Source organism: Amblyomma americanum, chromosome 5 (genome assembly GCF_052857255.1).
Source record: "Amblyomma americanum isolate KBUSLIRL-KWMA chromosome 5, ASM5285725v1, whole genome shotgun sequence".
Classification (NCBI taxonomy): Eukaryota; Metazoa; Arthropoda; class Arachnida; order Ixodida; family Ixodidae; genus Amblyomma; species Amblyomma americanum.
This window is the reverse complement of record NC_135501.1, coordinates 38170063-38184737: the sequence shown is the minus strand read 5'-3', so window position 1 is coordinate 38184737 and position 14675 is coordinate 38170063. Positions and strand designations below refer to the sequence as shown.

General features: G+C 41.5%; 1 protein-coding gene across 1 annotated transcript in view; it reads right to left on the bottom strand.

Annotated features, from left to right (window-relative positions):
- The window catches only part of LOC144134638 (uncharacterized), a 48829-nt gene that overhangs the window by 13682 nt on the left and 20472 nt on the right, over positions 1 to 14675 (bottom strand). The window contains exons 2-3 of the mRNA XM_077667507.1: positions 12752 to 12858; positions 11335 to 11403 (exon numbers count right to left, since the gene is read on the bottom strand). Of these exons, the coding sequence (XP_077523633.1) occupies positions 11335 to 11403; positions 12752 to 12858 (176 nt within the window). The remainder of the gene's footprint in view (positions 1 to 11334; positions 11404 to 12751; positions 12859 to 14675) is intronic.

Below are 14675 nucleotides of genomic sequence, written 5' to 3'. Positions count from 1 at the left end.
TAAGATTACCTGATGTCACCGGAGTCGAGGGCATATTCTGCAAAGTTTATGCTGATAACATCAAGTATTTACTAGGCGCCATTTACAGGCCCCCTAACTCTCCCGTCCCTGTCTTGCACCATTTAAAAGAGTATATCCAGTGTCATATAAAACCGGGAGACAGAATAATTATGACTGGTGATTTCAATTTCCCGAATATTGATTGGTGCACTTTTTCTTCACAGTCCTGTAATTTGATGGAAAACGAAATGCTGGACCTTGCCTTAAACTTTGATCTGCTGCAAGTTGTAAATGAGCCTACAAGAATACAGCACGGTTCGATGTCCATCCTAGATCTCTTCTTTTTAAGTGGCAACATCACGGAAAACATCTCTTGTGTTGTTGCTACTGGTATATCAGATCACAAGGCAGTTTTATTGTCACTAAATGATGTTTCTTTAAAGCATGAAGATGCTCTTGATTCCTTTCCAAATTTTTCACGAGCAGATAATGAGTCCATCATTGACATTCTTGACCTTCGTTATGACGATTTCCAAACGAATCCTTGCAGTATTAATGACTTGTGGCTCATCTTCAAGAACATGGTTCATGAATGTATCCGGTGTTTCGTGCCGAAGATATCTAAGCAGTCTTGTAGCCGCAACCCTTGGATCAGCAGAGAGACGCTGCACTTGCAACGTCGACTAAAACGTCTTAAAAAGCGAGCGAGATCAGCCACCCCTTCCATAGTCCCTGTTATTGAGGAGGTGTCACAACAATTAAAAGATCAGACTTTACTTGACAAAGAAAGATATTTTGGTGTCCAACTCCCATCATTTATTAAAAATCTCCCGAAAAATTCTGGAGGACGATTACCCCGAGTTCCCGCAGTGCCGACATGTTTGTAATAGATGGAAAATGTATTCGCGATGATAATGCAGCCTGTGTAGCCTTTAATAACCACTTTAAAACTGTTTTTACTGCAGACAATGGTCATCTCCCATCTTTCAGTCTGTCTTTACCCCCTATACCTGATGTTACCATATCTGAAAATGGAGTATTCAATTTACTTCTAAATCTTGATGTTAAGAAATCGTTTGGCCCAGACGACGTCCCAAATTCCTTTCTGAAGCAGTACGCGCAATGGTGCTCCAAGTATTTATGTGTCATTTTTGGAAGGTCTATAGAGGAAGGCGCCCTACCCGATGACTGGCGAGTTGCCAGAGTTAAACCTTTACATAAAACTCGTGACAAAACACAGGTGCAAAACTATCGCCCTATTTCACTTACTTCCACAGCGTGTAAGATACTTGAGCACATTATTCATAAACATTTATCTACCTTTCTTGAAGAACATAACGTAATATCGAAAGCTCAACATGGTTCCAGGAAAGGATATTCGACATGTACGCAGCTAATACAAACAATTCATGATTTTGCAGAAGCCATAAACAAAGGAAAACAAACTGACGTAATATTTTTAGATTTCCGCAAGGCCTTTGATACGGTTTCTCATAACAAGCTAATATATAAATTGAGTTCTGTAATAAAAAACGATAAACTAATAACCTGGATTAAGGCTTACCTGACAAACAGGCGCCAGTTTGTTACACTAAATGGTGCCCTCTCACATTGCATTCCAATTGAATCGGGAGTTCCTCAAGGATCTGTGCTTGTACCGCTTTTGTTTATTATTTATATTAATGATATCGTCCAAGATCTCTCTGTTAATGTTAAGTTATATGCCGATGATTGTGTCCTCTATGAACGAATTAACTCAAGTGAAGATCAAATCAGGCTAAATAATGACTTTCGGAAGGTAATGCGCTAGTGTGATAGGTGGCAAATGGTGATAAATTTTGATAAAACAGTATATATGAGAATAACGCTTAAAAGGAATCCTCTTCTCTACCAGTATGGTACTTCCGATAGTGCACTCTCAGAGGCAACATGCTACAAATATCTCGGCCTATGGATTTCCAATAATCTTTCCTGGAACAAACATATTGATACCATCTCGGCAAATGCTCTGCGCAAAATATTCTTCTTGAGGCGTGCACTACGGTTCGCTACTCCTGAAACACGTTTCCTTGCGTATAACACTATTGTGCGGCCAATCTTAGAATATGCCGTAATGATCTGGGACCCATATACCAAGATTAACATTAACAAATTAGAAAGGATTCAAAAGAAAGCAGTAAGATTTATTTATAATTCCTATGGTCGCACTTCTATCACTAATCTTATTAAAAAGAGTGGCTTACCATCCGTTACTGATAGAAACCGTATCTGTCGTTTGAAATTCTTTTTCCAGTTAATTCATGGGCGGAAAGTTGGGCTAGTTGGTTGAATTACATACTGAAGAAGTTGGCGCGGAAAAACGGGGACAAGCGAGACAAACAAAGACGAGCGCTACTCACAACTGAAGGTGTATTCCAGACAATGCTCGAATAAATAGTGAAACCAACAAGAACAAAAAACAAACAAACGTCATGAACACCACAAGTTACCCCATGAATCCCAATGATTTGGTTAAGAACAGATACTCCCTATCAGAGAATCGGACGGAAGTCTGACTAATGCACTTATCGCCACTGATGAGCATACGAAAGGCTTCCATGAGCTCCCGCGTGAGTTGCTCCCTGTGCCTGAATAGGATGGTCGTTTTTTCAAAAAGCGGTTTACACTGGATTTTCTTTTCCTTGTCGTTTGTAATGCACGTGCGGCAATGTTTAGGGAGGTTATCAAGAGAATCTCCCCAGAGCAATCTTCGGTGCTCTCCTAATCTCTCGTTGACGCATCGTCCAGTTTGGCCGATGTATAGAGCGCCACACGACAACGGCAATCTGTACACAACCCTCCTGGTACAGGTAACGAACGGGGTTTTGTGTTTGATGTTGCATTCATTTCTTGTTTTTCTTGTTTTTCGTACCGTTCTTTCGCCTCCTTCTTCCATCCGTTTGTGCACCTGTGAACAGATTGCTCCCAATTTCCGAGGGGCGGAAAACACAATCGGAATTTGATAACGCCCGGCAACATTTTTCAGTCCATGCGCCAATCTGTGCACACATGGTATGACTGCAAAATTGTTTTGACGCTCTTTTTCCCGGAGTTTAGGTCGCGACCCATCCTTGACCCACCTTACCAATCTTCCACAAGCTTCCACAATTATATGCTGAGGGTACCCGCTTTTTTTCAGCCTCCTCACCTGGGTCTCGACGCTTTCCTTGATAGCATGTGAGCAAGACTTGGTGATGGCCGCTTTTAGACAGGAAGTGACTATCCCGTTCTTTATGACTTTGGAGTGACCGGATGAATAATCAAGCAACGCTTTTTTGGCCCTAGGGTGGTATGCCCAACAAACATGTTTGGGGCGAAAATGCAAAGACAGATCTAGGAACTGGAGCCTTCCATCTCTTGGTACTTCTACTGCGAAATTGAGACCAGGGCCGCACTCCTTAAAAAGTTTTAGCACATTGACGACGGTGCGTTGCAGGTCGCATTCGTGTCCCGATGTGGTGTATCTGTTGGGACTTTTTTGGAGATACTCACATTTTATCTCAAAACAACGGTCATAGGGTGGAACGGGAAATTTTTCGTACAGCGAACTGGTGTTTGTATCGGGTCTCGCATAGCCCCGATCCTTAGCAACATTTTTCTGGCTAAGGTGGACAGAGCCATAGAAAAGAAATCAGGAGGGATAATTTGGAAGGCATGTAGGTATGTTGATGACTACTTAGTGTTGTCTTCTGAACCCAACCTGCAACGCACCGTCGTCAATGTGCTAAAACTTTTTAAGGAGTGCGGCCCTGGTCTCAATTTCACAGTAGAAGTACCAAGAGATGGAAGGCTCCAGTTCCTAGATCTGTCTTTGCATTTTCGCCCCAAACATGTTTGTTGGGCATACCACCCTAGGGCCAAAAGAGCGTTGCTTGATTATTCATCCGGTCACTCCAAAGTCATAAAGAACGGGATAGTCACTTCCTGTCTAAAAGCGGCCATCACCAAGTCTTGCTCACATGCTATCAAGGAAAGCGTCGAGTCCCAGGTGAAGAGGCTGAAAGAAAGCGGGTACCCTCAGCATATAATTGTGGAAGCTTGTGGAAGATTGGTAAGGTGGGTCAAGGATGGGTCGCGACCTAAACTCCGGGAAAAAGAGCGTCAAAAAAATTTTGCAGTCATACCATATGTGCACAGATTGGCGCATGGACTGAAAAATGTTGCCAGGCGTTATCAAATTCCGATTGTGTTTTCCGCCCCTCGGAAATTGGGAGCAATCTGTTCACAGGTTCACAAACGGATGGAAGAAGGAGGCGAAAGAACGGTACGAAGAACAAGAAAAACAAGAAATGAATGCAACATCAAACACAAAACCCCGTTCGTTACCTGTGCCAGGGGGGTTGTGTACAGATTGCCGTTGTCGTGTGGCGCTCTATACATCGGCCAAACTGGACGATGCGTCAACGAGAGATTAGGAGAGCACCGAAGATTGCTCGGGGGAGATTCTCTTGATAACCTCCCGAAACATTGCCGCACGCGCATTACAAACGACAAGGAAAAGAAAATCCAGTGTAAACCGCTTTTTGAAAAAACGACCATCCTATTCAGGCACAGGGAGCAACTCACGCGGGAGCTCATGGAAGCCTTTCATATGCGCATCAGTGGCGATAAGTGCATTAGTCAGACTTCCGTCCGATTCTCTGATAGGGAGTATCTGTTCCTAACCAAATCATTGGGATTCACGGGGTAACTTGTGGTGTTCATGACGTTTGTTTGTTTTTGTTCTTGTTGGTTTCACTATTTATTCGAGCATTGTCTGGAATAAACCTTCAGTTGTGAGTAGCGCTCGTCTTTGTTTGTCTCGCTTGTCCCCGTTTTTCCGCGCCAACTTCTTCAGTATGTAATTCATGGGCAATACAACATTGACATCTCGAAAATTGTTAGTTACTCTAGTGGTTATGCAACACGCCTGAGACATTCTCTTTCCGTAAAACCTTTATCCACAAGAACGAACTGCTACAAATATTCCTATTTTCCTAGAACTATTACCGAATGGAACAACCTTGCTGGTCATATAGTCGAAGAGAATAATTTGTCCCATTTTGAGGCGCTGCTGCAACAAGTGACGAAATTTTGAATTTTCGGTTGATGAGTAATTTGTTGAGATTTACTTAATTATATGCTTGGCTCTATGACTGCAGTATATATATTCTGAGGTTGTGAAACAATACAGTACAGTGTGATGTACTAATTTCGTTGCTGTGACGCCTTGTCTGCTGTATTTCCTTTTTTTTGTCCTTTGGTGTTACACAAATTATGTACCCGCCTGCGATGGTCTTGTTGTTCAAGACCGCAGTATTTATAAATAAAAAAATAAAAAAATCTTTTCCGTCCATGACCACAGGTGGTGGTGGAATTGCGGTTCTAGTAAAAAAGAAGGTTCCCTTAGAACTCTGTACTGCTGGATGTTCAGGATGAGGAGGCAGTCTTTTCTAAGTTGATTATTGATTCATGTTTTCTCGGAGCGGTGTACGTTTGCCGCAGTCCTTCAAACGGTCATTTCGCTATTATAAATTTGTATAACTATTCTCCGCATAATGCAGTAGATTCATGACTAATCTTACTATATCTTTGATATATTTTCCAGATATAAACCGGAAAGCCATGCAGTTTCTTTCCCTAGCTCTGAAGTCATTCTAGACGCAATGCTAAAGTTTAATTTTGGTGAGGTAATAAGCGAACCTAGACGCGTACAGACAGCAACGTTCAATATACTTGACCTAATATCTTTAGCGACCGCTTCTGAGTAGAAAAGGCAGAATTGGACTTTATGGGTGGCTTACCAGGCCCCAACTTAGTTCTCTGTATTTTCCGTATTTGTAACAGCGAACCTTCTATAAAATCACATATCACGATTATAGGCATGCGACGATTCGGACATACTCGATCAACTTATTAATTATTTCGCGGCATTTGAAAAAAACAACAACGTTGAGTGAGCCTTTCCTACACATTGAATTCTTTAGTGCAGGTTCAAAACATCGTATATGTCTGCATGACTAAATGTTTACCAACTGAAAGAAAAATATCTTGTAAACATTACCCTTGAATAACAAGTGTGTGATCCATGCTAAACGCGAATCCGAGAGGTTGACAAAACCATTAAAACGTAAATATTGCAACAGTAGTCGTCCTGCCATAGCCATTCACAATTTATCACCGAAAATAAGAACAGCTAAAACAGAGAAGCTCTCCACAAATATTATGGAACTTTCTAAAACACAGTACACAAATCAAGAACTTATACTCTCACCTTGAAAATCCGAATAAAGCAGATGCCATGAATAATTACTTCAAACCAGTCTTCACACTTAATGATGGGGACACGTATTGCATAAGGCCCTTTTATTGGATGCCTTTGGCGCCGATAAGTATCAGGCAAATAGGTATGTTAAGTTTTTACTTGCCAAGACAAAAAAGAAAGAATGAGGCCTCGACAACATGCCTAATGTATTCCTCAAAATATATGCCGAATGGATTGCTAAATGCTTGCTCTTACTGTTTAATAAATCATTATCCACATGCACTCTACAGAAGGAAGGGAAACTGGAAGCGATTCCTGTGCACAAATATGGAAGGAAAATCCCTCTAACTTCAGACTGATATCCTTATCTTTCACAGCATTTAAAGGTCTCGAACGTATCGTGGACAAGCAGAATCCACGTTCCTTCAAGAAGAACACGGCTTGTCTTCATGGCTTCCGAACTACCTTGGACTGGTAGTCAGCTTTTAGAACTAATACTTGGTCTGTCCTTAAGCACCGACAATAAAAAAAAAGCAGATGCGATTTTTTCCCGGTTTCTTATGGCTTTTGACCACGTATCACGCAGAAAACTAGAATTAGAATATACTTTCGGCCGCGGCCTTGTTGCTAACTTGCCCCGCGCATTGATAGCCTTATAAGAAATGACAAGGAGACACATGAAACAGAACTTGCCGGCTGTTTTAAGAATTTTTTTGCCGAAATACGTGGAAACAGCGGGCGTAGCTGATCAAATACTCAAGTACCAATATATCTTAAAACCATGTTCCTTCAGCCAACCTGTGCAAGCCAAGTCAGTACTGTATTCCAAAGCCTTAACAACAGTCATAGCATGGACGCAGATGGTTTTAGAGATACGGCCTATTAAATATGTAATTGATCATAATGAACCTTTGATAGCACATATATTTAATTCAGCACTCTCAGCAGGAGTGTACTCAAGGAACATGCAGTTAGCGCATGTTATCGTAATATATAACGGAGGTGACAGAAACGATATAACTACCGTCCAATACCCATTTTACCAATATTTTCTAAACGGATAGAAAAAAAAGTAGTATTCGAATGGATAGTTTTTCTCAAAAACGCCGCCTGTTAAGTGAATGTCAGTTTGGATTCAGGAAAAGGCGTTCCACACAAAGTGTTTTGCCGAACGAAAAAGAATTTGTCGTGGAAAGTATAGAAAAGAAAGTAATGACTTTGGGAATCTGTATAGATTACAGCAAAGCCTTTGATCGTGTTAATCACAATCTATTAATAGACAAGCTAGAAAAACATGGTTTCCGTGGTTCGTGCACTCGACTAATCCGTTGGTACTCATCCTCACGCTCGCAGTTCGTTGAATTTAATGACCATAAGTGACAAATTCGATCTATACAAAGTGGTGTGCCACAATGCAGCATCCTTGGTTCCTTTATTTTTCTATTTTATATAAATGATCTAGTGCTGATTGTCAACTTGTCCAAATTCGTAATCTACACTGATGATTGTCACATCTTTTAGTGGAAAAGATCTGACCGATATTCTACCACTCGCAAGTTCAGCTTGTTTTGGGCTGCAGGTGTGGTCTGAGAATAACCTCTTTTTAAATGAAGCAAAAACAAAATATGTTTTGTTCCGTACACCTGGCAAGTGTGTGGAAACGCCTGGAAGCATTATCAATGGTCAATATGAAATTAAAAGAGATATCTGTGAAAACTCTTGGAGTTGTTTTCTCTGAAAACATGCTTTGGAACGACCATGTCGATCATCATTGCTCAAAAGCGCGAAAAGTAGTTGGCATTCTCAACAGAAATCGCCATTTATTTCCTGACAATATTAAACAGCTTTTATATAGATCCTTCTTTTATTCCGTGCTCAGTTACTGCGCATTGGTGTGGGGGAACGCAAGTGCACAAAATTTAAACAAACTAATCTTATTACAAATAAAGCTATTCGGGCAATACAAAATGTTCCATTCAACGCGCATGCTAGACTCTATTCTACGTATGAAAAAAACATGAAAGCCGATAACATATACAAGTACAAGCTAATAAAAAGTCACACTGGAGTAATACAGGGCAAATCAGAGCCATTCCTTTCATTCGCTAATCTCCGCAAACTTGAATACGTATACCCTGACCGCCGTAAACTGCCCTGGAAAGTTCCTGTCACGCGCACAAGTTATGGCAGCCAGCGCGTTGAATACACACTCCCCCACACACTCAATGACTTCGCGAAGCAAGATATACACATTACGGCACTTAACAAAGATGACACAATGCAGTCGTTTGTTAACGACCATTAGTGTAAATAGAGACTACAATTTTATACTTTCTTTTTCAGTGCGATTTTTTCTTTTGTTTCTAGTAAAATGATCAAAAATTGAACTAGTGCAGTGCTTTCATTGTTGCCAGGGTGGTTGGGACCTTGTCAAGCTGCTATTGTGCAGCACTTTCTCCTACTCCCCCCGCCCATTTCACCATGTATATTCATTTTGATGAAAATAAAATTCAACTGATTGATTGATTGGCTGAAAACTGGATTAAGGACTACTCGTCAGGTCGCTCCCGGTATGCCAGGATAACCCCCCCAATATTCCACAATCACACCTGTAAAATCAGGAGTATCTCAGGGGTGCGCCTTAGCTCTAGTGTCATTTTTAATTTGCGTCAGTGATCTGCCCTCTTGTGTGATTGTTAATTGTTTGAATCGTTAATTATAACTTTCCGCGAAATTCGCACAGCCTGTGACCGATTTTCACCAAACCACGGTGCAAAAAGACGTATTTAGGTGGTGTGTAGATCGGAAAATGGCCCTTAACATTAGTAAGGCGGCTTTTCTCACACTATCTAAAAAAAACATTGGTCTTCTTATCCCGACATGGTTAATAGAGCCGCTCACACGAGAGTTAAGTTATAAATACTTAAACGTGGTAATACTGCAAAAACTCAAGAGAAATCAAGCATCAACAACGTCGCACCAGTTGCCTCATAACAGCTGGGGTTCCTCAGAAGAGATCTGCGACAAACTCCATCCGCAACAAAACAGCTATAATAAAATGCTTTCGTATTGTTTCTGCTATAATATGTGAACGTTGCTTGGTTTCCGCAAACTAAACACCTGAAAGGCAAATTTGAAGCTATCCAAGGAAAGGCATCTACATTCATGTTTAACAATATAACACTACTGGCTTACTCACAAAACTACTCAATGAAGGAGCATTTTAACTTTTGAAAATAGAGCTAAACTTGTACGACTAAAACTACTGTATCAACCTCTACACAAATGACTTAACATTGATAAAACTAGGCACTATCAGCAACGCAGTCAGCAACAAAATTTAACAAGCACGATGTCAGGCCCAGAGACACAATCTCGCCAGTGTTATTCACCGCCAGTTTACAGACCCCTGGATTGGGCACAGTTGTGGATAAGAGTTACTGAAGAATATTTTCTTGTTCTGTGATTCGCTGATGCCATTGGCTTGCCAAGTCACTCTCGGAATCAATTAAAAAGCATGATCAATGACTCATACAGGCTAAGCAGAATGACGGGTCTAAAAATTAATATGAATAAAACGAAATAATGTTCAATAATTCTCGGAAGGCAACCGCAGCTTCCGATTGGTAGCGAAGCGCTGGAGCTGGTAAGGGTATACATTTACTTATGCAAGGTAGTGACTGCAGATCCGGGTAACGAGAGCAAAATAACTAGAAAAAAAAGAATCTGGCGAAGTGCCCTTGGCAGGTTATGCTAGATCCTGAATGGCAGTTTTCCAGTATCCTTCGAGAGAAAAGCGTACAACAGCTGTATCTTAGCGGTACTCACCTAGTGGGCAGAAAGGAGGAGGCTAACGAAAAGGGTTCAGCTTAAGTTAAGGACAACGCAGAGAGCTATGGAAAGAAAAATGATAGGTATGAAGTTAAGAAACACGAATAAGGCAGAGTGAGTATGATAACAAACGCGGGTTAATGATATTCTCGTCGAAATGAAGAAAAAGAAATGAGCTTGGGCAGGGCATCTCATGAGAAGGCGAGATAACCGCTGGCTCCTAAGGGTAACGGACTGGATTCCAAGATACCGCACGCATAGCAGGGGGCGCGGCGGAAAGTTATGTGGGCAGATGAGATTAAGAAGTTTTGTGGGGATAGGGTGGCCGCAGCTGGCACACGAGAGAGTCAGTTGCAGATACATGGGGGAAGCCTTTGGCCTGCAGTAGGCGCAGTCAGGCTACAGATGATTATGATCAGCAAGAAGTGAAATACGACCAAGAGAACTGAAATGCCATCAGAAAACATGAACATACTACCTCCTGGAGAGGAAATTGAAGCCTGAATTGATTAAACCCCCCAAAAGAGCGTTTCGGGCCTACGAAACGATATCTGCTTACCCAAATGAAGAGCTCCCGCCAACTAAGATATTTTCATTTTGCTGTTCGTGTTTCAATTGTCTTGTTTGCGTTTAATTTGTTGCTTATAGTACGTCAGAGCTTGAAAGACGACCGATAAGCTAAAACATTCATAATCAGAAAAAGAGGACTCATTGCACGCCGACTGCTTGGAATACTTTTTTATACTTACAATATCAGAATGGAAAAGCTTCTATGATTCTATTTTTAGCAGCTCATCATTCGACGTTTTCGTAAAGCCAGTATAAAATTATCTTTGTGATAATTGCATATTTCGTGTCATCCTGGTTTTGTATTTTTTCTATTATTCATTTAGTGTTTCACCACTGTTTCATTTCGTTTTTGTGATGCTAACATGGCCATATGACTAGTCTATCAAATGCGCACGTATTTTCTGATAAGTGTCTCCTGTGTATTAGACTGTTAAGTTTTGTTACGTGCGGTCCCATTATCACCTTATATTACCTTTATGTTCTTTCTTGGTGTACATATTTTGTATCTGTTATTTTTTAACGATGTTACGCTGTCCTCTTTGGCAGTATTTGTGCTAAATGCAGTTCCTGTTCAAATGCACAACTGATTAACAGTGTATTAGATGAATAAATAGGCTACAGGAAGAGTATAAACGTTGTTATGCACTCACCTTAGATTTCTTGAGTGGGATGTACTTGTGAAAGCAGAAGCGGAACACCAGGCACATTTTATACGCAGCCTGGGGAGAGTTCAAGAAAGGCCTGTGGTTTGTACTGTTTCCAAAAGCCGGTAATAAATCATTACGTAGTGTTATTATTTGAGTAGACAGGTACCTTGAATGAAATTATTTTGCACAAAGAGATAACTTGGGTCAGGTAATGAAATCCAACGTACACAAGAGACTAAAAAAACTTTCACTGTCCTAGTCCTCTCTTTGCTGTGGCGTGTCTAGAAATCAGCTTGTGCTACTTGAAATTTTATTTAATTGGCACCGTTCTCTCAACACTTATGTTTTAAAGGTTTTTTTTTATCGGCGTGTAGCGTCCCAAAGCGACTCAGGCTATGAAGGACGCCGTAGTGAAGGGCTCCGGAAATTTCAACCACTTGGGGTTGTTTAACGTGCACTGACATCGCACAGTGCACGGGCCTTTAGAATTTCGCCTCTATCGAAATTCGACCGCCGTGGCCGGAATGGAACCCGCGTTTTTCGGGCCAGCAGCCGAGCGCCATAACCACTCAGCCACCGCGGCGGCTAAAGTTTCTTTTTCAGAGCTTTTTCAGAGGCCCGCGACTGTTGAAACGTGCCAGTATAGAAAAATTTGCATTTCATGTGAAAATATTCAGTTCGTAACAGCTTAGCTTAGGGCATCGTGATGCAAATCTAAACATTTTCAAAGGTAGATCACTTACGGCCTCCACATAGACACATATAAAATGAATAAAAATAATAAAAATTCGTTTTCCTCCGATTACAAAGGACCAACAAGAACTTTGTTCGCGTGTATAGAACAACGCGTTCTGTTCTCCGTAAGCCACATAAAAAGCGATAGTTCCACGGCCATACCCATAAAGTGAAGAGATGAGACACTGGAGAAATAGGGTATAATCAAAGACATGGACGAACGCTCGTCCGGCACCCTGTGAGTTATCCCTCGAGCGCTAGAATTCTTTGCTCTGCCAACCAACTAGCTCAAAGTGTCACAATAGTGCATAAATAGTGGTGAAGCCAGTAATGTCGGTGCCTCCGACACAGGCTAGCTGTAGTTCTGTAGCTTTACAGAACTGATGTGTAATTGCTTAAAAGCAAAGGTTACACAGTGCAAATGCAGTGTCACACTCACCAAATGCCCACTGAAGAAATAAATTTGCAGTAATTGACAATGACGTCTTATATTCACCACCTTCATAGTTAAATGCACTCGACTACTTCGACTTCGCAATCGGGGAAACGTTCGCAGTGTTCAACAAAATACACGCGTAAATTTGAGATTCGGGGTAGGGACGTGGGCGGCGGCGGCAAATGTAGAGCTGAGTGCGCTTGGTTCGTTCTCCCAAATCATAGTAAGAACTCAAGTGGAGGCACCTACCCTTTGAAACATCTTGGGGGTGAACTTGTACTTGCTGACAATAGGCAGAAAACACTTGTCCACTAGCTTGGCGCCAAGCTGCGTTGCTTTCGCCTTCTGCGCAATTCCTAGGGAAGGATGCGTCCAGGTTACCGTGAAATTTAATATAGATGTGCCGATCGCTTATGGCTACGATAAACTGGATGTAAGGCCAACAGTGTGCATTAATATATACCAGGAAACAATCAAGCATCTTGAACACCCTCAGAAAGGAGGCTTTTAAGATGCATACATAAAATAATTACGGGCATCGTAAGCATTTAATAAAGAATGTTTCCTTCGCAACAGAGGACTTCTCTCTTGAAGCCCACCTCATGCAGTCGCCATTATCACAAAACACGCCCACCGACCTGCAGGGCAGTGGAAATACGATTACGCATATACATCGTCTTATTCCTAAGAACAAACCAAACATCACCGGAATGTAAGAAACGGAAACATTACACAGCCGATCAAAGCTGTTACCTAGCACAATAAAAAGTATTCTTTTGATTTAATAGTTTGAAAATAGTACATAATCTTAATATTATTATTCCTAATAGTCCTAAGTTAACATCACCGTCACAGCGGCGATCACCAGACCCGTTGTCTATTGTGACCGGCTTTCGTGAATTATTTCGCGAGCCAGCTCCCGGTTACAGCTGGCTGGCTACCATTCGGGTAACCACGCATCCTTTCTATTTAAAAAAAATGCACAAGAGACGCATTCTCAATTATTAGTTCTGCTATTGAGAGAAGTGTCAGGGAAGAGTCAACAATAGAAACCGGAAATCAATAAATCATTCTTTTCTTTCCACACTATACAGTGAAAAAAAGGAGCCAAGAGAAAAGCCGTTCAAGCACGGCTTGAGTTGTCCTTGGCCCCACTGATCAGGCAGTGGCAGCAGCGAGAAAAGCACAGAAAGCAATGTCCTAGAATGGAGATAGCTCAGTCAGCATAAAGCGAAATATACAGCAAACAAAAAATGGAACCGTAGCAAGTGGTACAAACATTCAACTTATCAAAACAAACTACATCACACGGCACTAATTGAGCGCATATCACATGCTACACAAAATAATAAAGATTCAGCAGATGAACATGGCGATGAGGATATTAAAGACTTGAGGCTTCAGCTGCGCTAAATGTATACAATTATTTCCGCCCATCCTTTTTAAGACTTTCGAATTACCACTACAAATCAGAGCGCCCAAACGCTTCACGATAGATGTCTGAGAGACTGTAAGTGTTCCTTGGTCTTCTGTATTTCAGCGCGCAATCAGTGCATTAAGTATTCCGGCTTCATATCCAGAAAAAAAAATATTACTTGTTATTTCCATTAATACAACGGGTGCCGCCCTTATTGTGTGTGGTGGTTGAAAGCTGCGCAAAAATCTAGAATCATGCCTGCACGCACGTCGGGTCTAACAACGATGGAAGCCCGTGACAATAGCGCTAGTCTCAGATCTCAGCCAATCTCAGCCTCTTCAGATCTCAGCAAAAGTACGAGTCGTCAGTGCTAGTCTGAATATATTTTCGACCACCAGGGGTTCTCATCCTGCACTGACATCGCACAGTACACGAAGGTATTGGGTTCCATCCCGCCTGCCGCGGTTGTATTTCGATGCAGTCAAAAATCGTGAGGGCCATGTACTGTGCGATGTCAGTGCGCGTTAAAGAACTCCAGAAGGTCGAAAATATTCATAGCCCTCCATTACGGGTTCCTGCATAGCCTGAGTCATTATGACACCTTAATTCGCAGAAGCCAAATGTGCCACAATCCTATTTGCCGACCCGTTCAAGCCTATATACATTTTTCGGTACAGATATTTGTCTTGATTTTTCCAAAGAGTCGGAAAATTTTTACAGCCGTTGCTCAAATTTTTTGTTTTTCGTAAGCTTTTT